Raw genomic sequence first — 27,981 nt, forward strand, 5'->3', positions numbered from 1 at the left:
ATGGAAAATACTTTCTAAAATAAAATCTGCGGGGGAAGAAGTATGGTCATGTTTTGTGTCTCTTGCTCGAGTTTTAATTCTGGCAGGAAGAGGAAAGGTCAACATTTCCCGCTCACAAGTTAATGCTGTCAACATTGTGCGGATTTATGAAAATTGGCCGAGGGAGTAGCTAGAAGGTGCCCAGTGTCCCAGCTGCTGTTGTGATAAATTGTGTAATATGGCTTGGATTAAAAATAATACTCATTTAATTTGTTTAATGATACCAGCATGAAAAAGCCAGCACGCCTGTTCTGAAATCCAGCACGCCGACGCCACGGAGCGACATGCCAACGCCGGGCACCAGCGCCACTCCAGGACTCCGTCCAGGCCTTGGCAAGCCTCCAGCCATGGAGCCCCTTGTCAACCAAGCGGGTAGAGCGTTGCCTCTTCTTATGCTGGGTTTAGTTTCTCCCTCTCCTGGCTTGGTTTCGTTGTTGTCTGTTAATCTCTGGAGGCTGTGTCCCCACAAATAGAAAAGGCACTTAGGGCCACCTTCATTCCCATGTCTGAAAATGGTAAGAAATGCTCGTCCTTGGTCTTGTGCAGAGGCACCCTGGTTGGTCTCTGGTGGTTTGCTCTCAGATTTCCTTTGTCTTCCAAGAAGTCCAAATTGGAGAGACATCAGTAACGTTTCTGATAATTATTCCGAACAGAAGCTCCTTACCAAGCTCTCATTAAATGTCTCACTTTGCTGATAATAACTACAACAGCCAGTGTGTCTGGCCCATGTGTATTCCTGCCGATGGCACTGGCTGCTTTTGCATTTGGTGTATCCTGCAGAGACTCCTGGGTCTCTCCTGTCTTAGAAGCAGAGAGGGCTTTGCTAAGACTTGTAGCCCATGAATAAACCTGTCACTTTGAACTCCATCTTCCTCACTGGGAAAGGAAGAAAGCAACAGGCTGGCCCAAAGGAAAACAGGCACCAGGATATGCCTCCTAAACCCTGCTTTGGTTTACATAAATGCAGGATTTGGTTTTCAATTGGAATTGGTACCAGGGAATGGAAAGTTCGGACTGAAGGAGAAATCTTGGATTTTATCGAGAAAATCTTCTTTTGAGATTAAGTCAGGTAAACACTTAGTGCCTGTGGCTTGGTTTGCCCTCTGTAAATTGGGTGCAATAATGCTGCTTAATTCCCCTGGTTCCTCACTGGGTCCACATACACCAATGAGAAAATGTGTGGGGTGTGCATCCTGTCCACGGGTGTCTTGTCTTTGCTGGAGATGAATTCGACCCTGGGGAAAATGGACCCAGTGTATAAATTGAAGGTGATTTCCCCCTCTCAGAGGCCATTCCTCTTGCTCCTTTTCCCTAATGAATGGCACTGACAAATGACACTGGAATCTCAGGGCAGGATCTACCACAGCAGGTCCCTTGAGTCACACGTGGCTTTTGTTTCCTTTCAGCAGCCGGTTTGAGGACGCCCCTGGCGGTGCCTGGCCCGTACCCTGCTCCCTTCGGGATGGTGCCCCATGCCGGCATGAACGGCGAGCTGACCAGCCCCGGGGCGGCTTACGCCAGTTTACACAACATGTCTCCACAGATGAGTGCTGCAGCCGCCGCGGCCGCTGTGGTGGCCTACGGGCGCTCCCCCATGGTAGGCTGCTGTGGGGTGCCATGGGTGGGGTGGACCAGCTGTTTGTTTCCCTGAGCGTGCCCAGGCCCAGGCTGCACACATGCTCCGTGGGCAGGTGCCGTGGCACCACTCACCTTAAGAACAAAGCCACCCAGTGTTGCAGCCTCACGTCTGGGCTGTCCCCTCGGCAAGCCGATATCTCATGCTGCTTCGTTGAGTTGGGCCCAAACACCTTTTGTTTTTCTGTTTTTGTGGATGAAAAAACAGCCGTGTTTAGCTCCTTCAGTAGTTTGAGGGACACCTGGTTTTCTCCCACCAAAGCTGGTTTTTTATTCAAAGGCGATGAAATGACTCAAGTGGCTCACAGAAGCCTTTTACATTTTTTGTCTTGAGCTCTTTTTTTTCTTTCTCTCCTCATTTTAAACCTTAGGAGAAAATATTTGAGAAGCCACAGCTTTCTCTTCTCATGCCTGTATTGTATTATACTTTAAACTCCGTAAAGTGGCTTACATTTGAGAAGTGCTCTCTGGACAACAGATGGAAAGACAGACAGACTGTGAAACCACAGGGGGCCGGAGGGGTGGGCCTTCCCTTGTCTTCCTTCTGCCACAGTGCACCTGGCCCACTTTTTGACCAAGAAGTTACAAAACCACATTTGAAGACTAAAATTGTGTAACCATTGATTGCATCAGGTAAAGAGACTGTGTTATCACCCACAGTCCTGTTTCTCTTGACTATTTGAACTGTGTTGCAGATTATTCTCTCCTTTTGCTTCTTCAAACAGCAGTACCGCTGATAGTTTAAGATCCTATTAAAGTTCATTGTCTTTCCCTTGTGTTGTACTTATGGGAAAGACTATGCACTGCAGGGTAGAGAAGTCAGAGTAAGATGGGCTTGAGGACCCACATACTGTCAGGAAGGTGCACAAAACGGGAATCCAGAAGAAAAAGGAGAGGGTGGGGATCTGTGTATGAGTCCTTGAGCACTGGTTTAGATCAGGATGTTTGTCCTGGAGACATATGGAGGCTTTTAAAAAAAGTATTTAAAAAACAGGTGTTGATAGTGATAAATGCAATACTTGTACTTTGTAATGGGTCACAGTGCAATGTTTTAAAACACACAGGGTGAACCAAACCAAGCAACTAGACTTTCCATTTCCTTCACCAGCTGTCTGTCTTCCAATTCTTGTACAGTATGTGACGCATTACTGTGAACTACTGTCACACCACTAGGCTGAGGACTAATATGACATGCTATTTCCATCTGGCTGTGTTTCAGCACCCAGTATTTAAGACATTTTTAATGATCAGAACTAGGGGAAGCTACTGGCACTTAGGAGGTCGAGACCTCCGATACTGGTAGACATTCTTCAATGTTCATCACGTCAAGATAGCCTCAGGAGAGAAAAAAACAGGCTGGTCCTGAGTATCTGTGGTGCCATACTTGAGGAATCACTTGGACTTTTTTTCTTTTTTTTGAAAGGCAGAGGGAGAGATAGAAAGATCTTCTATCTGCTGGCTCACTCCTCAAATGGCTGAAACGGCTGGGGCTTGGCCAGAGTGAGGCCAGGAACCTAGAATTCCAACTGGGTCTCCCATGTGGGTGACAGGGACTGAAGCACTTGGGTCATCCTCTGCTGTCTTCCCAGGCTGTTAGCAGGGAGCTGGATCCAGAGGGAGCAGCCAGGACTCCAGCTGGCACTGTGATGTGCGATGCCGGTGTCTCAGTTGGCAGCTTGACTGACCGCAGCCTGAGCTGGCCCCTAGACCACATATTGTTCTCTGAACTTACTTAGGCAAAGCAAAACATCTTCAGCCTGGCGTGGGGAGCTGGTTCTCAGCACACACATAGATCACACACTTCTTTGCCTCCCCCAGAAGATGTGTATCTTGTAGTATTTAGGGCTGTTTATGTTACTTCTGGTGGTTTTTTTTTTTTTTTTTTTTTTTTTAACGCTAGGACACATTGCTGTTCTGGTTTATATTTCCGGTGTATGAGTTTCTAATGACAAGCCTTTATTGATGTTCCCAGAATGCATGCCCTGCACAGACCGAGTCAGGCCTGCCTTGTTTTTGTTTCCAGGTTGGCTTTGATCCGCCCCCTCACATGAGAGTCCCCACCATCCCTCCAAACCTGGCGGGAATCCCCGGGGGAAAACCGTAAGTACCTCTGGGCGTGACTTGTCGTTGGTTTCAAAGGCAGTGTCTCAGTCGTGGGGGTTGGCAGACCAGAATCCCAGAGGGAGCACGAGCTTGGGCGTTTCCAAGGAGATGCTGGTGGCTTTTCCTGAGTTGGGTTAGCTCTTTCTATAAATAGGCAGCGTGGAGGTGTCCCACTCTGTCGGCTCACTGCAGGTGATCTTGTGCGTTCAGGTATTGAGAGGGAAGCTGCTGGACAAGAGGTCCAGGAGAGGAAAGGGCTGGCGGTGGGGGGGCCTCCTTGCCTGACCTTGCGTCAGAGAGCGGCTCTGCCTGCCAGGTGGCTGGAGGGTGGCCACCAGGGATGTTCAGAGCTGTACTCTGGGCAGTCAGTTGTCACAAACCGTTCAGATGGTGGAGATCTGATTGTGTCATCCTGGTACCTGGGCTCAGTGCCACCTTTTCCTTGTTTTGGTGGAAATGAGTTGTTTAAAGGGTGGATTCTACTGGCTGCCAGCCTCCCGGGTTGACCCCGCATATTGTTTCGGTAGTGTCTTAACACCCTGAGAAGTTTCGAACTATCAAAAGCAAAGTGGCTTTGTGGGGAAGCAGCACAGATGGATTAGAGGGCACACAAGCATTCAGAATTTGACAAAAACCCAGTTGGTTATTCTTCCTGGGTCGCTTTAAAAAATCATTTGCTTTTCTATAATTTGAGGAATTAGAAGCTTGCTTGATTTCAAAGAATTCCTAAAAGTCTCAGGCATTATATAAAGCGAATTTGAAATAGAGGGTCTGTTTCGTCTTTTCCTAAGATAGAAAATGGCAGAAGGCTTTTTCGAATATTCTTGACTTTCCAAATTGAGGTACTGATGGTACACGTCGTAGGCCCACAGCGTATCTTTGTCATACCCCAGGCCTTCATGTGGTTGCTTCCAGCTTTTGTCTGTGTGTCACTTTGGGTATTACATTAGTGTATTAGGTGACATCTAGACATGTAGACCCAGTGGAGAGCAGTATTGGGGTCAGGGACAGTTGTTGCTAAATATTCACTTATCTAATGGGTCTCTTCCTGACACGTGCTTGTGAGGTGCTACTTAGGCACTATAGGTGTTTTCTTGGGAATGGCTCCTACTTTCTGCCTGGGGTATCCTGAGGGCATGTACAGGTATTGTTTTATCTGTGGTTGCATTGTAGCTGTTGTGTGCTCTCCTGATTGATGACAGATAATGAGCAAATAGGAAAGTCACAGTAAGAAGCAATATTAATAGTAACTGATACTTCTTTTGGGGAACAACAGGCAAAAACAGCTATGTTTAACTGACCTTTACGGAGAGCTGGGTTCAAGAGCCAGAGGTTTGGCGTTCTGTCTGACCGTCAGGAGCCCAACTCAAGGGTGATGTGGGGGACAGTCAGGAAGTGGTGGACAGAGCAGTAGATGACACTGTTGGTGTAGAAGGCTGGTGTGCACTAGCGGGGAGCTGGATCAGAAGTGGCACAGCCGGGACTTGAACCGGTGCCCATATGAGATACCAGTGTTGCAGGTCCGGTGCCCATATGAGATACCAGTGTTGCAGGTGACGGCTTTACCCACTGTGCTGCAGCATCCATCCCGGTCCATTAATTTTTATGAGAGGACTGTGGGGAGCAACTCGGACTAGACTAAGTTACTCGATTAAGACTTATTCTATGCATCTGCTCTCCCACAATATGGCGCTGGGAGAGGAGGAAACAGCTTCTACACAGCTGCCTCCAGTTCAACCAATAAACAGCAGGACCTGCTCCTGATTGGAGGAGAGCAGCGTACTCGGAGTGTGGGTAGCAGAGTTGGGATTGGTGGAAGAGGACTATAAAGGAGGAGAGCGACAACATGCACCAGGAACATCTAAGGGGAACACGTGTGCAGCCCCCGAGAGAGCCAGCCGGCGGTGTGCTGCTCCCCCGCGGAAGTGGGGAAAGTGGCAGGGGGGCCCGCCCCTCCACGGAGGTGGAGGGACAGCAGCCAACCCGGGAAGGACCAGCAGCAAACTCGGGGAGGGCCGAGCAGACAAAAGAACAGCGCGGGGTCCTGTGTCGTTCCTCCACGAAGAGGGGGAGTGACAAGGACTTGCTGTTTTCATCATTGAGAAAAGTGATAACGCCTGAGGCAATGCTTCTCAAACCACTGATGGTGTTTTCCCATCAAAGATCAGTTCTTCTGAAATGTACAATAAACATGTCCTGATTTTTGTTTATGGCTTTTTTTTTTTTTGGTTACAATGTTAAGTTTTTAAGGGCTTGTCTTTCTGACTGCTCATGCCCCTGCAGACTGTGCAGCCCTGTGTCTGGGTAAGGGGAACAGGTGCAGGTCACACATGTTTGGGCAGGGTGAGTAGAAGGCGGGAAGGCTGTCTGCAGCTTTGGAGTGGGAACAGTGTGGCAGTTTTTTTGCCGATGCTCAGCGTGCCCCAGTAAAGTGGTGTGACTGGGGTTAAACTTGTGATAAGCGCTGTAGCAGCAGAGCAGTGGGTGGCAGGCAGAATGGAAAGAAGTGACCAGAACTAGGCTGATTGAGACTTGTTGGGGTGAGGCACATTCAGGAGGAGATGAATGCATCAGCACCCAGGGGCAGGAGGGGTGGCCACTGCACGTAGTGGGGACAGCATGCATGGTGCACAGAGCGGAGCGAGAGCAAGCATGAGGATTCATATGCAGGGCGACAAGTGCTTCCTAAGAGGATTAGAGCCAGAAAAGTTCAGCTGGGGCTGGTGGTACCTTGAAGTCTCCTTAATATAAAGTCCCCTTGGTATAAAGGGACTGTCGTTCATGTCTACTTCGGTAGCCTTGCCAAGCAACTCTGCCACTGACCACAAGTGCCTGGAGATGAGCGCCCGCTGCTGTCCCCAGCAGTGCATTTTCTGTGGCTCTGTGCATGCTCTACCAGCCTGGAGCTGAAATCTGTCTCTCAGGAGCTCTTACCATCCATCTTGGTTCCTTCCCACCCCAGACCCCACAGCACACTGCTCATCCATCATCCCCTGGGCAGCTCTTAAGATATTCAGAGACCTTCCTTTCACCACAAGGCTTCTCTCTGGTTGAATCTGTCCATTGCTTTGGCCCTATGTTGTGTGGCAGGAGGCCAGGTTCCTGCATCACCTGCTCACTGTGATCTAGATGGTCGCCTGCCTGCCATCCTTGCAGAGCTGAGACCTACAGCCTAGGCATGTGGAGGAGGGGAGCACACAGCCTAGTAATGATCTGTAGGAAAGGTAAACTTCTTTGCAGGAAATAGATACCCAAAGAAATGGCCAGAGCAGACAGCTTATATGCTGTTCTCTGCCTGCTACAGGGAGGGCACCTTCTTGTGGGAAATTTTATAACTTGTGCTTATGCAGAAAACCCCCCACATCTCTCATTTCTCAAATGTCTTCAGTGCAAAACCATCTACACGCCAAAGGGGCATATCAGCAGTGATTGTGGGGAGAACACATCCTGAACTCCTTCAGAGCCCTCTCTCATGGCTGCCTTGTGGGTGAAGCTCTGCAGATGCCTGCCTGTCCGCGCGGTCTCTCCAGGAGCATCTTGTAATGCCTGTGCTACTTTCTCACAGATTGCCTGGGAATTGTCATTGTGCATACATGTCTCGTTCCTCCGCCTTCCTCCCCAGCAGAGCTGTGGTTTCTGATCTGCCCTTGTCCCCTGGAGCAGAGACACCCAGTAAACAAGTGCTCGGCTGAACTGGGGGGAGAGGGGTCCCCGTGACTCATCCTCTTCAAAAGGAGGCTCATATTTTTGCATCTTGAGTTAAGTAGTGTTGGTTTATAAGAACTCACTCTTTGTTTTCAAGCCCTCAAGGCTAGATTTAATTGGTATTGTTCAGTCAGCTTAACTCGAATTCAGTTTTAGTTTTAGGAAATGGATTCCCCTGAGCTCTGTGGAGAGCACCGGTAGAGAAATGTGGGAGTTCGGTTTAGACGTTTCTCTGGCCCCAGAGCACTTCTTTCCTCCCCAGGACATCTGGGGGCTGTTCTCTACTTGCCTTGAATCATAGCACCTAGAGGTCAGTAATAACTCAGACTAATAATAGTTTGGCTGAAGATTCTAGGTTAGTTCCAGGTTCCTTCACCCTGTGTTTTAATGCCAGACATGTAATTCAGAAACCTTCTACCCACTTGTTTAGTGTTTAAATAAATCTTTAAAGTACCTTTTTGTATTTAGAGCCCAAAGGGAAAAGAAAATCTTAACCGCATTTGGGATAAAATTGCCTCTTAGGAAAACATGTTCTGCAGCGGTGACTGGAAACCATCCCAGGCTTCTGGCCAAGAGGCCGCTTCATGGCCGGGGCTCCCCCTTCTTTCCGCCTTTTCTGTCCCTGGTCTTTCATCCTGTCCAGATTCCCCGGCTGGTTTAATTAGTGGGTTTGGAAATGAACGCAGCCCCCCTTGTTACGTAGTAGATGAATTAGGGTTCTCCAGAGAAACGGCCAGTCAGGTGCAGGAGCCTGAGGGATCAGTTCACATCTTACAAAGACTGAGAAGCCCCCCGGTCTACCATCTATCTACAAGCTGGAGGCCCAGGAAGGCTGGTCATGTGGCTCCATCTGAGTCCAAGGCCTGAGGACCAGGAGTAGCCACCATGTCCAGAGAGTAGGAGATGTTGGTATCTCAGTCAGGCAAACAGCAACCTTACACCTTCCTCCACCTTTTTAATGCTTAGGCCCTCGGGATTGGATGATGCTCATCATTGAGGGGCAGATCTTCTTACTCTATCTGCTGATTCAAATTCTTTAACACTCTCCTAGATATACCTAGGAACGGTGTTTCAGCAGCTATCTGGGCACCCCTTCGCTCAGCTGACCCATGGAAATAACCATCACAATGGTATCTGGGAGCTTGCTTGTTTATTTGCATCATTAATTGCTGAAAACGTCAGGCCTACTCAATGCCTCATTATGCCTTGTGGCTTTTAGTTTAATTTTTTTTTTTTTTTTTAAAGATCTATTTATTGGAAAGGTAGAGTTACAGAGAGGCAGAGGCAGAGAGAGAAAGGTCTTCCATCTGCTGATTCACTCTGCAGTGGCCGGAGCTGGGCCAATTTGAAACCAGGTCTTCATTTGGGTACAGGGGCCCAAGGTCTTGGGCAATCCTCCACTGCTTTGCCAGGCCATAGCAAAGAGCTGGATCAGAAGCGGAGCAGCCAGGACTGGAAGCGGCACCGATATGTGATGCCAGCACTGAAGGCAGTGGCTTTACCCACTACACCACAACACCAGCTCCCTTTAACTTTTGTTTTTCTGTACTTTGATGATCTGGGAATGTGTAAATAATTCCTTGAGATGATATTGAGATATGAGGCCTTTTGCTTTTGATGTCAGTTATGTTAATCTATGGTTATCTTTCCTTTCAGCACTTCTCCCTCTTCATCTCTTCAGGAATGACTGTCAGTGGATAAGATATAAATGTTCTTTGTGTATTTGTTGCTTGGATCATGCTCATGTTTGTCTGTAGCAGGTGGTTATTTTGCTGGAATTTTTGAATTGAGCTTTGAAACAGCCATTTTGTACTTTTTTTCCAGGAGTCTCTCATTTAGTACCTGGGTGTTGCATAACAGCCTTGTTCCTGCCCTAGCATGAGTAGAAATTTGGAAATTTGTGACTGATGATGGAAGGCTTTCATACTTGCCTTTTATAAAAAGGAAAAATGTGTTCAACTAAATAAGGAAACAAAAGTCTCCCTTGCCACTGCTTTGAAGTTCTCTACTTGTAATTTTTTTAAAGATTTATTTGTATATTTGAAAGATAGAGTTACAGAGATAGGGGGAGAGACAGAGGGATCTTCCACCTACTGGTTCACTCACCAAATGGCCTCAACGGCCATGGCTATGGTAGGCCAAAGTCAGGAGCTAAGAACTACATCTGGGTCTCCCATGTAAGGTGGCAGGGACCCAAGTACTTGGGCATCTTCCTCCGCTTTTCCCAGGCGTGTTAGCAGGGAGCTGGATTGGAAATGGAGCAGCTGGGACTCAAACAGGTGCCTGTGGTGTCACAGGCTGTTGCTTAACTGGCTGCACCACAATGCCAAGCACAGTCTGCTTGTAATTTAGTTGTTAACAAAGCCCTCTCTGTTGATGTCAAAATGTGAAATCCTTCCAAACGAGAGAGGAATCTAACTCTCATCTGCCTATGTGCTGTTTGGGAAGACACTGGGATGCTAAGCTGGAAAAAATCTTAACAGTAGTAACAGCTTTTTAGATATATGGGTTAGGTTTGCAGACTTTAAAAAAAATGTTTAAAGTAAGCTTTATTATTCTATTTGCAGAGGGTGATTTTGCACACCAACAGGTGATAAAATCTGAGAGGATTTTTAAAAGTTAGTGGAAAAATAGAATCAAGAGATAATTTATTCTGATGCAAACAGTTTTGAAATTCATGCAGTTTTTTCATAATATACCTTTTTCCATGAACTTTTTGAAGACTCCTGTGTACACCGAAGGACCTGTTTTCTTCTTCAGAAAGAATAAAGTTTGATTTTCTTGTGACTCCCATACCACCATCCACCCCAGCTACTAGCACTCTTAGTTTTCAGGCTATGAGTATCCTGCAAAAATCATGCTTTCTACAGTTCTCATTAATCTTAGGAGGAGCTGTGTGCCCTAGATTTCAAGGTCCCCTGTGCCCAGGTTTCTGGACTCTGGGCTATGTCATGAACCACAGTGATCACTGTTGACTGGCCTGATGCTGCTTATGTGTAATGTGATTTGCTCCTTCATGATGGTCCCACATTGTTCCTGTCCAGGTAGCAACATCAAGTGGTAACATGGAGACCAAGGTGAAGGTTAAGAGTACCACTCTGTGCTGAGTTGCCCTGACCTGGAGTGTAGTCTCTAGTGCTTAGTAGCTGGATGGTCGTGGGCCAGTTATCTCCTGTGCCTCATTCCCTGGTGAGCTACCTCCTAGGATGTGAGCTCCAGTGATGTGATAACAAAAGGTTACATATATATTGCATTTCACAACTTTCTTGGAACACTTCCCTGTGTTGCTCCATTTACCCCATACCTCAGCTGTTCCGTCCATTGGCTAAATTTTGTCAGGGAACATTGTAAAAAATAGGGAAGTAAGACCCAAATAAATCCAATAGGGTAAGTACATCTTGGTGTGACTAAATGGAAACTTTACCCAGTGTCTCTTCACTTTTTATACTGTTTGAGTCTTACCTTACGGTGCCCAGGTGCAGGATGGAGAATGTTCCATGCAGCCTGGGATCACTTCTGCCACCGCGTGCTTTGGGGGTAGGGTCTGGCATCTGCTGGACTGAACTGGCTGAGGAGAAGCCGTGGGTTTCACTCTGCTACCGTGGTTGCTTTTGTTGTAGTGTAAATCAGCCAGCCCCTAGGGACTGCCTTTTCCTTCTGGGGAGTGTTGATACCATCTCCTAGCGACTCTCAGTGCCATTGCTACACATTCCTTGGTAGAGATTGGCTAGCGGAAGCCAGACGGTGAGAGGACTGCCCACCTTCTTGTTTTAGCTTGCGACTCTTCGTGTCTCTGTTTATAGGTGATTAGGTAATGGTAGCTGAGATGTTCTGATCCATTGATCAAGTGCCAGCCGTATGCCGGCTGGTGAGGTCATTCCACTAGTCCCCATAGCACTCAGAGGGCAAAGGCAGTGTGATGAATTCTATGGCAGAGATTCCTAGGAAGAGCTGGGACCCTGGAGGAGAAGTGTCCTTTCTGGGCAGTGGGTGGCAGGCAGGGCAGGAGGAGAAAGCAACTTGTGTTTGAGATGGAAGCAGTGCTGTTCTCAGCATGGAGGAACAGTGTGTGTGCCCCTTGGAGATGTGACAGTGTGATCTTGTAGGAGGATGGCCTCCTGTCCCTTGTGTCCAGGAGTTTTGAGTCACATCAAATAAGATTTCCTGATACTGCTGGTGCTGTGGCATAGTGGACTAAGCCTCTGCTTGTGGCACTGGCATCCCATATGGGCGCCAGTTCATATCCTGGCTCCACTTCCAATCCAACTCCCTGGTGATGCACCTAGGAAAACAGTGGAAGATGATGTAAGTGCTTGGGCTCCTGCACCTGTGTGGGAAACTTGGAAAAAGCCCTTGGCTCCTAACTTTGGATTGGCCCAGCTCTGGCCATTGCAGCCATTTGGGGAATAAACCAGGGTGCAAGACCTTTCTCTCTGTCTCTCCCTCTCTGTATCTCTGCCTGTCAAATAAATCAATAAAATATTAATAAAAAAAAAGACGTCCTGACACTGAATTGTAGAGGGGCTCATGGACCCACAGAGCTTGAAGGCTTTTGAGAGGATCGGATATTTTGGTGCAGCTTGTCCCAGCCAGACATTTCACATCTTGGCTGCAGCCCTTATCCCCGGGCTTTGTGGTTCTTTGTGACTGTTTACTTGGTTCTGCCACGCAGTTTCTAGCTATTTCCAGCAAACCAGCCCCTCTGTAAACACCTGTTTTCCTCTGGTCGCAGAACATAGCATTGTCTTATTCACAGAAGCCAGGCTGCCGGGAAGAACAACCTGTTTCTCGGGGCACAGTCTCGCTCTCCAGTCTGCCACTGCTGCAAGGAGTCCCAGTGGGGATGCTTCCCTTTTACTTTCTTTGCCTCTGCTCTGGTGTCCAGTAAATAAGGAGTCCATTGCTCTGAATGAGTTTTGCTTTCACTCAAAAAAAATTTTTTTAAAGATTTATTTATTTATTTAACAGGCAGAATTAGAGAATGACAAAGAAAAAGAGAGAGAGAGGAGCCAGGAACTCCATCTGGATCTCCTTTGTGGGGTTAGGGGTCCAGCCACTCTCACCATCTTCTGCTGCCTTTCCCAGATGCATTAGCAGGGAGCTGGATTAGAAATGGAGCAGCCTGGACTCGAATAGGCACTCATGGGATGCCAGGGTCGCAGGTGGTAACTTAACTTGCTGTGCCACAACTCTGGCCTCTTCATTCAGTTTTTAAAGAAGTCCAGTGGGTTTTCTTCTTTTCAGTGCAACAAAATTTGAGAATTAGAGATGTTTCTGATTGTTTGATTCTAGAAGCAGAGTTTGGGCTAGACACCGTTCCAAGGCCTTCTCAGATTGAGGGGCTGTTCATTTGCTGCGTAGCCCTTAGCAAGGAGTCCAAGGACTCATTCCTTCTGCCCCAGTCTTACCCTAATGTCTTTCTTTCCTCTTTGGACTTAGGTTCAAGGCTTGCCAAGTGCCATCTCCCCCACCCTCACCTTTTATGTATTATGAATTGTGGGCTTTCCTTGCCTAGCCGTGAGCTCCTGCTTTCCTTATTCCCGCTCTGCGTCTTCCTCCCTTTTGGCAGCTGCACACTTACCATGGGTTGAGATTAGAGGCCTTGATTCAGGGTCCTCGCTTTCTGTTTCTTAAGAGTCATAGTACTTGACTCTCACTGGGATTAAACATGACAATAGGTCTGATCTGATTTCATCATCATTTAAAAAAAATCATCTATTATTTTTCACTTTATGTTTCTGTGTGGGAGCAAACTGTTGAAATCCTTACTTAATATATACTAAGCTGATCTTCTGTATATTAAGATAATCGACAATGAATCTTGATGTGAATGGAAGGGGAGAGGGAGTGGGAAAGGGGAGGGTTGTGGGTGGGAGGGACGGTATGGGGGGGAAGCCATTGTAATCCATAAATCGTACTTTGGAAATTTATATTCATTAAATAAAAGTTTAAAAAAATAATTAAATAAATAAATCTTTAAACAAAAAAACAAAAACAACAACAACAAAAAAGAGTCATAGTACTTCTACAGTGATGGTGTCATTTCCCGAAGACTTGCTGCCAGTGTCAGGCTCTCTGTTAAGTGTTTTGTAGCTGGTATCTCTCTTAATCTTCACAACAGCTTTCTGTTTTATTATAAGGTGACCCTTACATTATAATTATTTCTGTCTAATGGATCAAGAAACAGACACATAATAAATCTCTGACTGACCGGTTAGTGAGACCATAGCTCGTGTAGCTGGTGAGCCTGGACTCCACATCTGAGGTCCGGTTTTTAAAAATTAATTGAATTGAGAGACAGGGAGAATATTCACCCACTGACTTACTCCCCAAAAATGTCTGCAATGGCCAATACCACGTGAGGCCAAAGCTAGGAGGCAGTAAGTCAAACCAGGTCTTAGACGTAGGTCGTAGGAACCCCATCACTTGAACAATTTCTGCTGCCTCCCAGGATCTGCATTAGCAGGAAGCTGGAGACAGAAGCTAGAGCCTGGCATTATGCCGAGGTACTCCACTGTGAGACGTGGGCATCTTAACTGCTAGGCCAGATGCCCACCCACTGAGTTCCATTTAGCACTAGAGTCGGGGCTCTAGACTTGGCTGTGGACCTAATCTGATGTGTGAATTGGTTTGGAGCCACCCCTTTAACTTTCCTAACTTTCTAAACTTTAAAAATGGAGAACTGATGTGTGACACCGGAACATACAGGAACCGTGTTGCTAGCTCAGCACCTTCACCAAGGACACCCACCTGCCTAACCAGGCCTGGATCAAGGAACGGAGCAGGTCCTGTGCCCCAGAAGATCCACTTGTGTCCTTCTAGTCACTGAGAGCAGCCAGCATGCTGACTCATCGTCAGTACCTCAGATGAATTTCCCTTCTGTTTGAGCTTCTGGAGAGCAGTCATACCGTATATGAGGGTACTTTAGAATGTTAGTGGGAAAATAGAATTAAAATGTTTTTTGTGTAAAAGAGTTTGAAACTCATGCACAATGTGTTATTTTTTATTTTTATTTTAACAGGCAGAGTTAGAGAGAGAGACAGAGAGAAAGGTCTTCCTTTTTCCATTGGTTCACCCCCCAAGTGGCCACTATGGCCAGCACATTGTGGCTGGCGCACTGCACCGATCCGAAGCCAAGAGCCAGGTGCTTCTTCCTGGTCTCCCATGCGGGTGCAGGGCCCAAGGACCTGGGCCCTCCTCCACTGCCTTCCCGGGCCACAGCAGAGAGCTGGACTGGAAGAGGAGCAACCGGGACTAGAACCTGGGGTGCCGGTGCTGCAGGCGGAGGATTAGCCTAGTGAGCCACGGCCGCTGGCCAACAATGTGTTATTAATATACATTGTTCATGAACATTTTGAAGACTTCTCATATGCATAGATTTCAGAATATTTTAATAACAAGTTTATGTTAAATTTTTTGTTGTTTATTTGAAAAGCAGAGAGGGAGGGAAGGAGGGAGAGGGAGGGAAGGAGAGAGAGGTCAGTAGAGAAGGTAAGTTTCCTTCTGAAATCATGATGTGCCAGCTATCAATGTGGCCCTTTCTTGAAGAAGCACTGAATGACTACTTCGAATGGGTCTCATTTGCTCCTCTTGTTTCCTTCTTGTCCCTCCCTATCCCATCCTGGTTTGTTCTTTTGATTGGGTTCCCAGCACTGCAGGCAGCGCCTGCTTCCCCCAGGCCCTCTGTGACTGATGTATTAACATCCATATGGGTTTCCCCCAGGGTGGACGATGTTCACAGCTTCGGGCAGCGGCTGCTCACACTGTGAATCAATTTAAAATTGCCTCCATATGATAATCACAGGCCTCCTGCACACGGCCACCTGGGAGAGAAGTGGGTGTCTTCCAAAGACCTGTACACAGATCTCCTGTCTGTGTTGTGTGCATCTGTTTTAATCTGGTTCATTTAACTCTGTAAGAAGCTGGGTTCCAGGGGAAGGAAAATTTAAAATACTTCTGTCTCTCTCTTTCTCTCTCTCTCTCTCTCTCACTGTCCACTCTGCCTGTCAAAAAAAAAATAATAATAATAATACCCCACTCCTGAGAATCTGGGATTGCTGAAAAGGCGTCTAAAGAAAGCTTGGGCTTATCTGCAGGTGTCCACCTGAGAGCACACAAAGGGAAGCTGACCTTCACACGTGCCATTTCTCTCACACCACAAGGAGCACTGGGAAGTGGATCCCTGCTCCACTTTCCAACACCATTCTTATGAAATAGAGGCAGCTTGATTGCTTTATTTTATAGAAACTCACTTGTCATTTCTTTAGCATCACCTGGGTATTCGTATTACTTTTATTTATGATGATTATTATTATTGTTATCATTATTGTATTTGAAAGGCAGAACTACAGAGAGAGGGAGAAACAGATACCTTTCATCCACCGATTCATTCCCCAAACGGTCACAATGGCTGGGGCTGGCCCAGCCAAAGCCAGGAGCCTAGAACTTCATCTGGTTTCCCACATGGATATAGAGGCCCAAGTACAAATGCTGCTTTCCCAGACCCATTAGCAAGGAGCTGGATCAGAAGTGGAGGAACTGGGACTCCAGTTGGCGCTTGTATGGGATGCCAGAGTCGCAGGCAGCAGCTTGGCCTCCCGCGCCACAATGCTGGCCCCGTTTGTTAGACTTTTAGACCCAGGTCATGGCACCTGACATCTGAGTCACATAGTCTGAAATTAGACTTTGTCTTAAAGACTCCTTCAGAGTTCAGAAATGGTTCGCAGTGAGTAGATGTAAACCTTCACTTTTCTGTGGTCTCGCCTTCACAGGCCACAAAATGCTACTTGATTACAACTCCAAATATCCCCTCCTAAGCAGCATAGGTTCCTGTGCACCTGACTAGAATGTGTGTATGTTAAAGTTTCAGTGGATTTGATACCTTGCTAAGTACCCCCAAAGGATCTTGTTGGATGAAAACTAGGAACTTTAGAGATTGTGTGAGGTGAGGGCTTTGAGCTTTATTGTTTTGCATATGTTTTAATTCCCTGGACATGTTCTCATGATACATGCTCAGTTAATCATATTAATATTAAGCATTTGGGCCAAATAGCCATTTAATATTAGTTCTTGAAGCCAGTTTAGGAGATAACAGGCTTCTAAGATCATGTCCTTTGCAGTTTAAATGTCCTTCTTGTGTTTGCTATTTTGCTTTTACACAAGCAAAATAATAGCATATATTTTATTGTCAAGCTAAAGTGAGTTTTAATTGCAGGCTACTGGAGACCTAATCTCTTGTATCACTTTCAATTTTGTGCCTGCTAAGATGTTTTACAAAATCCAAGTTACTATTAGAATGAAAATTAAACTCTGTGGCAATACTCATGGTGTTTACAATGTAAGGGTGTGGGTGACAAGTTCCAGAAAGGGCCCAGACTCATCTTGGGGGGTTATGGGAAGTAGGAAACAGTACATACTTTATTTATTGTTGATGGTTTGAGCTTCTAGATTTCTTAGTGATGTCTCAGGGAGGAAAGCAAAAGTAGTGGTGTTCAGAGTGGGGGTTATGTTATTGTGTCAGATGGGATATGGAATAAGAGTTTTAGCTCTTTTGTTCTGTTTACAAAGTGCCTTTTCTTTGTGCACTTTTTAAAAGGACTGCAGTGTATTAGCTTTTGGAGTTTAAATGATAATTTAGTCCATTGGAATTAAAAAATAATCTTTAGAGTTTTGGTGTGGAACTGGAAGTATACAACTAGGAATAGGTTCATTTGTATTTAACAGGGAAAGAAAATGATAGCTGAAATAATGTGGGAATTTATTTATTTCTCTCGTAAAAGACAATGGCTCCCTGCAGACAAGAGGAAAATATCACAGCTCCATTATGTCACAGGGGCCTCTCTGCTTCCTCACTTTCTGTTCTCTCCTTCAGCACTTGATTCCATTTCCAGAGTAACCTGGTAGCCTAACAGGGCTGCAGGATCTCCACTCACGTTGCTTATAGTTCAGGTGGAAGGAAGGACGAAGCAAAGAGGACGGCCATGTCCTTTCTTTTTAATTAATAAACTTTATTTTTTAGAACAGTTTTAGGTTTGTAGCAAAATTGAGCAGAAAGTACACAGAGTTCCCATACCCTTCCTTTCCTCCCTCCCTTCTAAATGAAGAATTTCCTCAAACTGCCATCCGGGAGCTTAGGCTGTTGGTCAGAATTTGGGAACACCTGGCTGAAGGGAACCTGGGAAGAGTAGTGTTTTAGCTGGGAGCTCAGTGCCTTAGAAAAATCTCCAAGGATCACGGCCAAGGTAGTCAAGGGAATTGTTGGGATGTAAATCCCGGTCACAAAGCTATTGGACGTGGGAGAATCTTACTTTCTCTTGCTTATGGAAAAGGGACTTTAAGCCCAAGCCTTAAACTGATGTGTTTGGAAAACTGTTCTTTTGTTTGTTAACATTGAAATATACTATTTATATAATTATTGTGCGTTTTAGGAGCTCTATCTTAGGCACTGACAATAATTGTTCTAAATTATACTAAGAAAGCACATGATTATACAAGGTACATGGAAGGACTTATTTTATGTTAATTTGGAAGCACGTTAAATGTTTTACAGTGGGATTTGAAGGGGTGCTTCATAGAATGGGTTAGCACGGTTTTTAAATCTTAAAAAAATTCTAAAAATATAGTTCAACATAGGTGTCTTTTGGTACACTGTGGATTCTGTTTACTTTTAATTTATTGCATTGTAAATACTTCACCATGTACAGATTTCAAAAGGAAACTTTGCTTTTCTCTGTGTTTCCCTTAGAGCAGTGCCGAGGTCCTAAACACTTCCTTTATGATAAATGAGTCTTCTGTTTTCTTTCCAATTGTCCCCTCTCCAAAAGTGCATACTCCTTCCATGTGACTGCAGACGGCCAGATGCAGCCAGTCCCCTTCCCCCCCGACGCCCTCATCGGACCTGGGATCCCCCGACACGCTCGCCAGATCAACACCCTCAACCACGGGGAGGTGGTGTGCGCCGTGACGATCAGCAACCCCACGAGGCACGTGTACACGGGCGGCAAGGGCTGCGTCAAGGTCTGGGACATCAGCCACCCTGGCAACAAGAGCCCCGTCTCGCAGCTCGACTGTCTGGTGAGTGAGCAGGAACTGGTGCATGGGGGTAATTTCTCCCTGGAGACTCAATAAGGAAATAACTGTCCAGGCCCGGGTTTTATTCCCATTATGAGGAAATGGAAGCCCCTTCTGTTTCCTGTGTTAGTTACTTGGCTCCCCCACCCAGCCTGCTCCTATAACCCTGAAGCTTGCATTTGTTGCTGTTGCAGTGGTTACATTTCAAAGTGGGTGGATTTCTTGTTTTAAACACTGTCTGGTGGCTTACAGAATTTCTCCTTGTGTGGGTGTGTATCATGCTGAATTTTCCCATTTAGTGGGCCCAAGTATGGCCATGCCTGGACTCTGATCCCTGCAATCTACTTTAATTTCCCTATATCCTTCAGATAAACATTGCCTAGTAAACATTGGATAACATGGCATAAAAACCATTCTGAACAGGGTCTGTGTTTTTAAGGGAGCCCTGGGACAGCTGGTTGGGTTTTATGACCTTAACTTCAGGAAAGGGTGAAAGGGTCACCTTGCAAAAAATAAGGGCAGTAGTCAGGAGAACAGGAGCCACGAGAATGCTTTCATGGTCCCTGTACCGTGTTGTGCATATTTCAGGGTCATCCCAGATACAGGGACAAGTTCCTGTCTCTCAGGTGTAACCCAGCATTTACAGACCACATACCATTGGCCCTAAGCAGACTCATGGCTGCCTGCCCTGACCCGTGGTGTGGGCCTGACCTCCACTGCTGCACTTGGTGCCACATACCTGCTGCCCGCCTGACAAGCACAGGAGTTCCAGAAAGTTTTTCCAAAAAGCAGAGTGACAGGGTTTTTGAAGCACAAAGACTTTTTGAGGGTAGTTATTTGTGTAAAAATTTTTTAAAGATTTATTTATTTATTTGAAAGGCAGAGTGTCAGAGACAGAGGGAAAGACAGAGAGATCTTCTATCCACTGGTTCACTCCCCAAATGGTCACAATGGCTGGAGCTGGGCTAGGCCAAAGCCAGGGGACAGAAACTCTATCCAGGTCTCCCATGTGGGTGCAGGAGCCTAGTGCTTGGACCATCTTCCTCTGCTCTCCTAGATGCTTTAGCAGAGAGCTGGATTGGAAACAGAGCATCCGGGAATCTAACCAGTGCTCTGATATGGGATGCCGGCTTTGCAGTTGGTAGCTTAACCTGCTGTTCCACGACACTGGCCCCTTTGTAATTTTTAGAAATCAGATAATTTACAAACATCTTCGTTAGTGAGACTTGTACTTAAAAACAGCCCAATATTCTGTAATAGTGGAAGTAGAATTTTATGCTTAAAGTTTTTTCTAATCTTTGGAAGATGGGCCATTGCTACAGAGTACAAACTTCAGCTCTGTTCCTTTGGGTTGAAGTTGGAAGACAGCATTCCCTTTTTCTGAAGGTGCGCTCAGGTTGTGTCCCTCCTCCTCTTCTCATAGGAACAGTGTGGATGGAGAGATGCCCTCTTTTCTCTGTTTCTGTGACTTCTGTGTTGGACAGGGTTAAATGTGACAGCAGCCCTGTTATAGCTTGAGAAAGTAGCTCTGTTAAATTCTTAGATAAGCATCCTTCCTGCTAATGAAGACACAGTGCAGCGTTTTGTAGCCTTTAAGAGTAATGAAATCCAAACCATAGACAGTGAGTCTGCAGTTTCTCACTAGTAAATAATGGAGAGTGAAGGGATGAATGATTTATTTTTTCTTTCTAAAAATTTATTTATTTATTTCAAAGAGTTAGAGAGGAGAGACACATACATAGAGAAGAGCTGCAACAGCCAGGGTTGGGCCAGGCATAAGCCAGGAGCCAGGAGCTTCTTCCAGGTCTCCCACTTGGGTGGCAGGGGCCCAAGTTCTCGCGCCGTCCCCCACTACTCTCCCAGGCACACTACCAGGGAGCTGGATAGGAAGTGGAGCATACAGGGTTCGAATCAGTGACTGTGTGGGATGCTGGTGTCTCAGGCAACATCTTCACCCACTACGCCACAATATCGTCCCAGGGGTTGAATGATTTATAAAGTGGTTTTGACAAGGGTCTCTTTCGTAGAATAAATGTTCATCTAACCTGCACCCAGGGAGTTTCAGTTCTATGTTTGCACCAGGAAATCATGACTAGTTATGACGGCTTTCAAACCTAACCAAGCCATCCTACAAGTTTGTGTCCCTTAAGATTTTGAAGGTGACAGTTTCAGTCAGGTCCTAAGCTTTACTCCCAGGTAGGGGGCACGTGAAATACCACTCGTAAGTCAAAGCTAGAGGCAGCAGTTAGGGAACACGGTGCTGTTCCTGCTTGGTGTAATGCATCGTAGCAATTGAATTATGTTTCTTTCACAGAACAGAGATAATTACATCCGTTCCTGTAAATTGCTACCTGATGGCTGCACTCTCATAGTGGGAGGGGAAGCCAGCACTTTGTCCATTTGGGACCTGGCGGCTCCCACCCCGCGCATCAAGGCAGAGCTGACATCCTCGGCCCCCGCCTGCTACGCGCTGGCCATCAGCCCCGATTCCAAGGTCTGCTTCTCCTGCTGCAGCGACGGCAACATCGCCGTGTGGGACCTGCACAACCAGACCTTAGTGAGGTGAGCAAAGATGGTTTGGAAGGGTGTTTTCCTCCTCCTGTAGTGGGCTCAGGAGGTCTCCTGTTGCCTCTACTGCTCTCTGTTTGCGCCAGGCACTCAGCTTAGGCATGATGAAGCTGCTGTCTGTCGGACTGGGTGCTGGTGTTGAGGATGCAAAGACAGAACTGTGCAGCTGCTTTTGGGGGTGTCGCAGTGTGGCTGCTGTGCCCAAGTGACACCAAGACTTGATCTCCTTAGTGTTCCCACTCTTCAGCACATGTAGAGATGCCAAACTTGTTTAAAAAATGGTCCTGGCTCTTGCCAAGGGGTGACATTAGGGAAGTTATATGGAGCACGGCGAGCCCTCGGGATGAGATCCTTGTTTGTGCACACAGCCAACAGTGGCATTTGTTTCCACGGTGCCATTAAAGGATAACAGAGAAGGAACAAAAGGGCGTAAGCGATTCCACGAGTTCCCCTACAAAGTGGTTTTAAGGTGTCCATGTTTCTCAGTAACTCTAAAAGGGACCCGCCCAAGGAGGTGGTTCCACCCTGGAATGAGGGGGGCACTTGCTTTCTCGCACTGTCTCTGGCTTCCTGGAATCTGCCCTTCTAACCTCAGCAAGCGCATAGCTCTGCAGGCTTCATGTCTGTCTTCCGTCCCTGCTGCCACAGGAGTTGGTGCTCACACCAGAGGTGTTCTAGGAAATTCCTGAGCACTAATGAATCATCAGAGCTAAAAGGATTGTGGATTTCTACCTTGTTTCACATTCCGTCTTCACTGGAAGCCATCTGTGTTCAGGGTGCGGTTTGAGGCTTTGAGGCACCTGGCTTATTTGGTTGGCCTCCTCCAGGGCGCTCAGATCCCTGTGCAGCCAGAGGGGGCAGCCGGTAGAAGCCATCACCACAGCTCCCTCCTGTTTCACGTGTCCTGTGTAGAAATGCAGTGAGTGTTGTTCAGCAAGGGAGGCTCTGTCCCCATGTTTGGGTGTTGTTGACAGTTGTCCTCTTGCCATTAGCTGTACAGTGCAGAACAAGGAAAATGTAATAATGGAGCCAGAGCTAAAAGCCCCTTCAACCTCAGCCTAGCAAAAGTGAGTTTTTTTCCCCTCTTCCTTCTTTTTTTATTCAATGTAATAAATAGTACTTTCAAAATACTAATTCTGAGTGCTTTTCAAATAGTACTCCATTTATTCCTTATAACATCTGTATTGCTATTCTCCCTGTTTTATAGATGAGGAAACAGAGGCATAGGCAGATTCAGTTACTGGCCTTGGGTCATACTACAGTTGGCTGTAGTGGAGCTGAGGTCAGAGCCCAAGTACTTGGCTCTGTTGTCTGTGTTCTGAAACCCTGCTCTGGGAGGTAAATGCTATTGGCTATGGCAGGGTAACTTTTACAAACCTCTGTCTCCGTTTGAACTGACCACATGTGACCAGCAGCTGCTCTGTGTGACAGGGCAGCGTAGAATCTACTGAATGCCTTGGTATCTCCTGGGATCCAGCACGTTCTGAACAGTCTCTGAGCCTCCTGGGAGCCTGGCAGTGGTGCTGAGCTCTGCGAGAGGGAGCGGGGAACTCCCACCAGGTGCTCCAAGTCAGCAGAGAAAGGTGTTTTTAGCTAAGGAGGAAGAGCGTTTAATGAGTTTGAGAGGTAAAAGAGTCAGAAGGTGAGATGAAGTGCCTACTGGGTTTCCAGAACTGTTTGAAGGGAAGGAACATGGCACTTGGAAAGGGTGGAGCCATGCCTGACCGTCCCAGGCCCGAGAGATGTGTGAAGCATGTGCTGGCAGCAGGACTAAGCCCGGGTGGGATCCGACATGTGGGAGGCCAGGTAGCTTGTCGGGGAAGAGTTCTGTACTCTTGGTTCCCACCTTGGCTCAGGAAGTAGGGCAGCACTGGTGCTTTCCCTCTTCAGGCTCTTTTCTTTAGAAAGAGTTCTGCAGGAGCCATATAGTAAAGGGGTGCCTAGAGGAAGACAAGGCATGGAAATCTTCCTCTTCAAGTTGAAATTCCCAGCTTATTCTTTGCTTGGTCCCGCCTGGTTCTGAGGATGGGTCCATACTTCCCTCGCCTGTTCCGGCCACTCTCCCACCTGCTCCTTCGCGGCCTGCAGAACCAAGGCCAGGACAGTCACCGCTGTCCTCCACAGACTGCCAGCGTTGGGGCAATGACAGTGAACTACTCCCCCTCCTAGCAAGTGCCGCCTGTTGCTTTGCAAAGCATCTGCTCAGCAAATCCGTGTGAGCTGACTGAGCTTCTGGATTGAGGCACAAGCCTCCTCTTTAAACAACACAGCCGTGTGGCTGTGTTGGAGGCAGTGTCTCGCTGGAGTACCCATGGGTTTGCTTCAACAGTGAAACCTTTGTCTGTACCCAGCGCCTCTGCCTCTGAGGTCGAGAGGCCCTCATGACCCTTTGTCTCTGGGAGTCCAGATTTCCTAATGCAGGGCTCTTTCAAACATAGAAAGCAAGATTGAGTCAATAGGTGAGCTCATGCTTTGTTGGCACAGAGGCATCGCAGTGTTGATCGACTCATGGGAACGAGAAGGCTTCTGTGCCTCTTGCTTGTAATGCGGCCACTTCCTTTCTCCGGTGGACACAGGCCTTCCCAGTCAAAGGACAGTCTTGATGTTCCCTTAAGGAATACAGTTGGGGTATTGTGTGTCTGACCTTTAGTTTCTTCTCACACTGAAACACTTTTTCAGACCTGCGAGGAATTTTACCTTCCAGACGGATTTGTCAAACAAGCGGTAGTAACATATTTAACTTGTGGCCAGTGACCTACAGTGACATTCCCTTTCTTTAGCACTTGAATCATACCAACAGAAAAAGCAAAGCTGCAGGTGCTGGTTCCTGTCCTTCTGGGGTGGGAGAAGTTAGTTTGATCTCCCACATCAGCAGACAGCGATGAGATCACACACACACACACACACACACACACACGAGTCCAAAACTAACAACACAACGGTGTTTACCTTGAGCTCTGGCAGGAAATCATTATTCAATCTGGTTTGTTTTATCAGGCAATTCCAGGGCCACACAGACGGAGCCAGCTGTATTGACATTTCTAACGATGGCACCAAGCTCTGGACGGGCGGCTTGGACAACACGGTCAGGTCCTGGGACCTGCGCGAAGGGCGGCAGCTGCAGCAGCACGACTTCACCTCACAGGTGCCTTCCCCAGGGTCCACAAGCAGTCTGGATGTGTCGTCCTTCCCATCCCATGACGGCCGTAGCCAGACACACAGACTGGGGCTCATTTTGAGAGAACTGATTTTTTTTTTTTTTATAACAAACAAGCAAAATCCCTGGAATTCTTGCAGTGAGTTTTAAAACCTTGTAGGTTGAAATATGTTAGCTGCTTTACTTACAGATACATTTGTTGAAGGGATGCAGACAGTGGAGAAGATAACATTTTCCTTCAGCAGCCCTTGGTACAGATTGTCACCATCTGAAGTGGGTGCGAGAGATGGATATTTGATTCCCATATAAGTAGAGCTTGAAAAGTATTCAGAATGTCACTAGGAGCAGAGGAAAATCATGACAACTGCAAAAGTTAATTTATTTCTCCTGCCTCAGAGAATTTAAAAATAGGTAGAGGTATCTTGGCGGATGCCCATTTTGTTACTGATCCCTTAAAAAAGGGATTCATGGCTGCCTGGTAATTGTGAAGTTTTAGAATAATACAAAAATGGCAACTTTGTAAATTGTGAAAAGTACTTAGATGTCAAATGCTTGAATCTAGACTTCTTTTGCTTGCCATTGAAAGTGCTTTTTGGTAATAAAAATAATTCAACTTAGAAAAATAGGACAAAATTGGAAAACAATTACACATACAATTTCACTTCCGTATTAACATTTCATTTTCTTAAAGTCTTCCCTGTTCTACTCCTTTCCTAACATGAGTAGTTCACTACTTTTGGCCTTAACTGATTATGAGAATTCAGAAAATGCTCAAGCATATGTGAAAATGTAAAGAATTACACCCCATGCGCCTGCCATTTGGCCAGTGGTAGGAACGTGACCCATCCTATCTCTTCTATTCTGTTATCTCTACCCTTAAACCTTATATTATTTTAAAGTAAATCCCAGATAGATTTTCCTTCATCTGTGTTTCAGTTAATGTCTCTAACCGATAAGGACTCCTTTAAAACACACACACAATAATACCATTATCATTAAAAACAGTTCCTTAATTTCATCACCTATGATGTAAGCGTTCACATTTTTCCAGTTGTTTCATAATGGCTTGGGATACTTGGTCTGTCTGGGTTGGCTCCCTTGTCTCCTGGACTTCTCCACACCCTGGAATTGCCTGATTATTTCCTATGTTCTTGCTGACCATCCCCTCCTCCTCTGCCCCTCCACTGCCCCTACCTTCTTGCTTTACTGGGCAAAATAAGCAGTGAGCCGCTTCTGCTTCTCACAGATCTTCTCCCTTGGATACTGCCCAACGGGGGAGTGGCTGGCCGTGGGCATGGAGAGCAGCAATGTGGAAGTCCTGCACGTGAATAAGCCTGACAAGTACCAGCTGCACCTCCATGAGAGCTGTGTGCTCTCCCTGAAGTTTGCCTATTGTGGTGAGTTGAGCAGAGAGGAAACTGGAGGCTGCTGATGGCCTAAATGGAAAATACTTCTAAAAAAAATCTGGTAGAGATCATATCTGGAAAAAATGTTGTTCTGCAAGCAGCTGGATGCAATAATTCTATTGTTTTAATATGTCCCTCCAAGCATAGTGATGTCTGTTTCAGTCTGTTTTGCTAATTTGAGAAAAGTCAGCAAGCGATAAAATTGCCCAATACAAGGCTTAGACACATACTTGTTTGTGGTGGGGGTGGAGGGCAGTTTGTTACTTCCCTGAAGTGGCTGGAAATTTATAAAAGGATGGGTCAGGATCGATGGAAGTCGTTGTGAACTGGCCACAAGCCAGGAACCCAGGACCAGAAAAGGGAATATTTAGCTGCACCCACACTCAGCTCCTATACTGAGGGAAGAAGTTCATGTGGCAAATACTCTTGTGCGTTGCAAGCTGTCAGATTTGGAAGGTATGGGTGGATAGCTGCCACTTACTGAGCACATCTATCCGGCATATAACATTACTGGCATTTTCCTCAAGTTCAACATTTAACCCTTCCTAAACCTGTTGATACCATAAGGAGTCTAAATAGAATAGGTTTACTGATTTAGTATTTGAAGGCCTACAGTGTGCAGGAAGTAACGCTGCAAGTCATGTTGGGAGTGACCTGTGAGGCTGACGGCTCCTTGATTATACCCACGATGCGCAGAGAATGCACCAAGGAACCCAGAATAAAAACCTCCACTTAAATTGCAGAGCAACCCTGTGGGCAGCATAGTTCGTGTCTTAAAAACACTCAGTTTGATTAAATCCACTTTGCTAGTAGTACAGGAGGAATTTTAATCTTGCCGAAACTAACTGTCCCTTTGCTAATTCCAGGTAAATGGTTTGTGAGTACTGGAAAAGATAACCTCCTCAATGCTTGGCGGACTCCTTATGGAGCCAGTATATTCCAGGTAAGTGTCTGCTCCTTGCCTGGAAGCACAGTTGGATCACTTTGAAACGAGAAGGGAAGGTGCCTCCGAGGGAGCAGTTCCTCATTAATTGCATGCCCACCGTCTTCTCTTCCAGTCCAAAGAGTCCTCGTCTGTGCTGAGCTGCGACATCTCGGTGGATGATAAGTACATAGTGACTGGCTCAGGGGACAAGAAGGCTACAGTCTATGAAGTCATCTACTGAAAACGTTATGTGGTTTCACGTTTATAGTTGAATTGGGCCAAAATGTTTTGAATTTGTAGAAATAGAAAAGTTGTAACTTTAAAGAGAAAAAAAAAACACAAAAACTTGTTTCCAGACTTTGACATGACACGACTTTGGGTCTACGAAGAGGAGACGAGGAGTCTGTCCATCCAGCAGAAGGTCAGCCATCTACCCAAACTGAGTGGAGCACCGAGGCCATGTGGACAGAGGGCAGAGGAGCGGAACCAGCCGGCCGCCGTGGAGCCTGCTGTTGTCTTTTGGGCACTCCGTCAATCACGCCTGCCCGAGTGTGAGATAATCTTTCTGTTCCTTGCAGTTCACCTCATGTTCTGTCCTTCGTAGAGCAGTGGTGTCTCCGATGAACTTGTTTCCTGGTTTTGCATCTTGTGAAAAATTTTTTTTTGTATTTTTGTTGAAGGTTAAACATTTGTATAAATTGTAAATATATTTGGTTTATTACAGTAAAGGCTTTAGTACCAATAAGTGGTTTTTCCTTTTCTTTCTTTATTATTTTTATCAAAGTTTTGGGATCACTGATGTGGGTTTTATAACTGGAGTCCGTGCATCCATTTATAGAGAAGTTTAAATGCATTTGCTATTTTATAAGTATATTTGGTCCTGGATTCCCACTTCATTAGAGCTGTAGCCATCAAGCACTTCTGAGTTACCAGAATTCTGAATAATCAGAGGTGTGTTAATGACAGTTTTATTTAGGAAGCTAAAATTACTTCATCAGGACTCATCAGGATTTTTGTTACAAGACTCTGGTGATTCAAGGTCACAAATTTAAAGCTCTCCTTTTTCCTGGTGATTCATCAGAAAGTAGAATGTTCTTTTCTCTAGAAAGGCCCAGTCTTTTCAACTCTGTGTCCTCTCCTCAAGTTTGACCTTTCAAAAAATGTAGGGTTTATGTTAGGGTTTTTATTTTGTGTGTGTGTGTGTTAGGATTTATGATGGTCAGAGGGCTGTAGACTCCACTAACCTATAAAAGAATGGGGGGAGTCAGCTGCTTTTGTATTCAGCAATATTTTTTAAAGATTTATTTTATTTATTTGAAAGGCAGAGTTAGAGAGAGAGAGAGAGGGAGGGAGGAAGGGAGGGAGGGAAAGAG

The 27,981-nt window shown here is 46.2% G+C and overlaps 1 protein-coding gene across 16 annotated transcripts in view; it reads left to right on the forward strand.

Moving 5' to 3' along the window:
• TLE1 (TLE family member 1, transcriptional corepressor) overlaps positions 1–27,353 on the forward strand; it is a 96,484-nt gene extending 69,131 nt beyond the window's left edge. For 6 of the 16 annotated variants that reach the window (XM_051846743.3, XM_051846756.3, XM_051846788.3 and 3 more), the window contains 10 exons: positions 267–411; positions 1,007–1,108; positions 1,446–1,636; positions 3,698–3,774; positions 18,306–18,555; positions 20,867–21,114; positions 24,118–24,265; positions 25,524–25,674; positions 26,550–26,626; positions 26,742–27,353. In XM_051846743.3, coding sequence (XP_051702703.1) covers positions 267–411; positions 1,007–1,108; positions 1,446–1,636; positions 3,698–3,774; positions 18,306–18,555; positions 20,867–21,114; positions 24,118–24,265; positions 25,524–25,674; positions 26,550–26,626; positions 26,742–26,849 — 1,497 coding nt within the window. In that variant the 3' untranslated portion in view covers positions 26,850–27,353. The remainder of the gene's footprint in view (positions 1–266; positions 412–1,006; positions 1,109–1,445; positions 1,637–3,697; positions 3,775–18,305; positions 18,556–20,866; positions 21,115–24,117; positions 24,266–25,523; positions 25,675–26,549; positions 26,627–26,741) is intronic. The other 10 variants (XM_051846777.3, XM_051846781.3, XM_051846782.3 and 7 more) reach the window with 4 other exon arrangements.
• Positions 27,354–27,981: the final 628 nt, after the last annotated feature.

Source organism: Oryctolagus cuniculus, chromosome 1 (assembly GCF_051225735.1).
Source record: "Oryctolagus cuniculus isolate XC-2025 breed Fujian yellow rabbit chromosome 1, ASM5122573v1, whole genome shotgun sequence".
NCBI classification, from domain to species: domain Eukaryota; kingdom Metazoa; phylum Chordata; class Mammalia; order Lagomorpha; family Leporidae; genus Oryctolagus; species Oryctolagus cuniculus.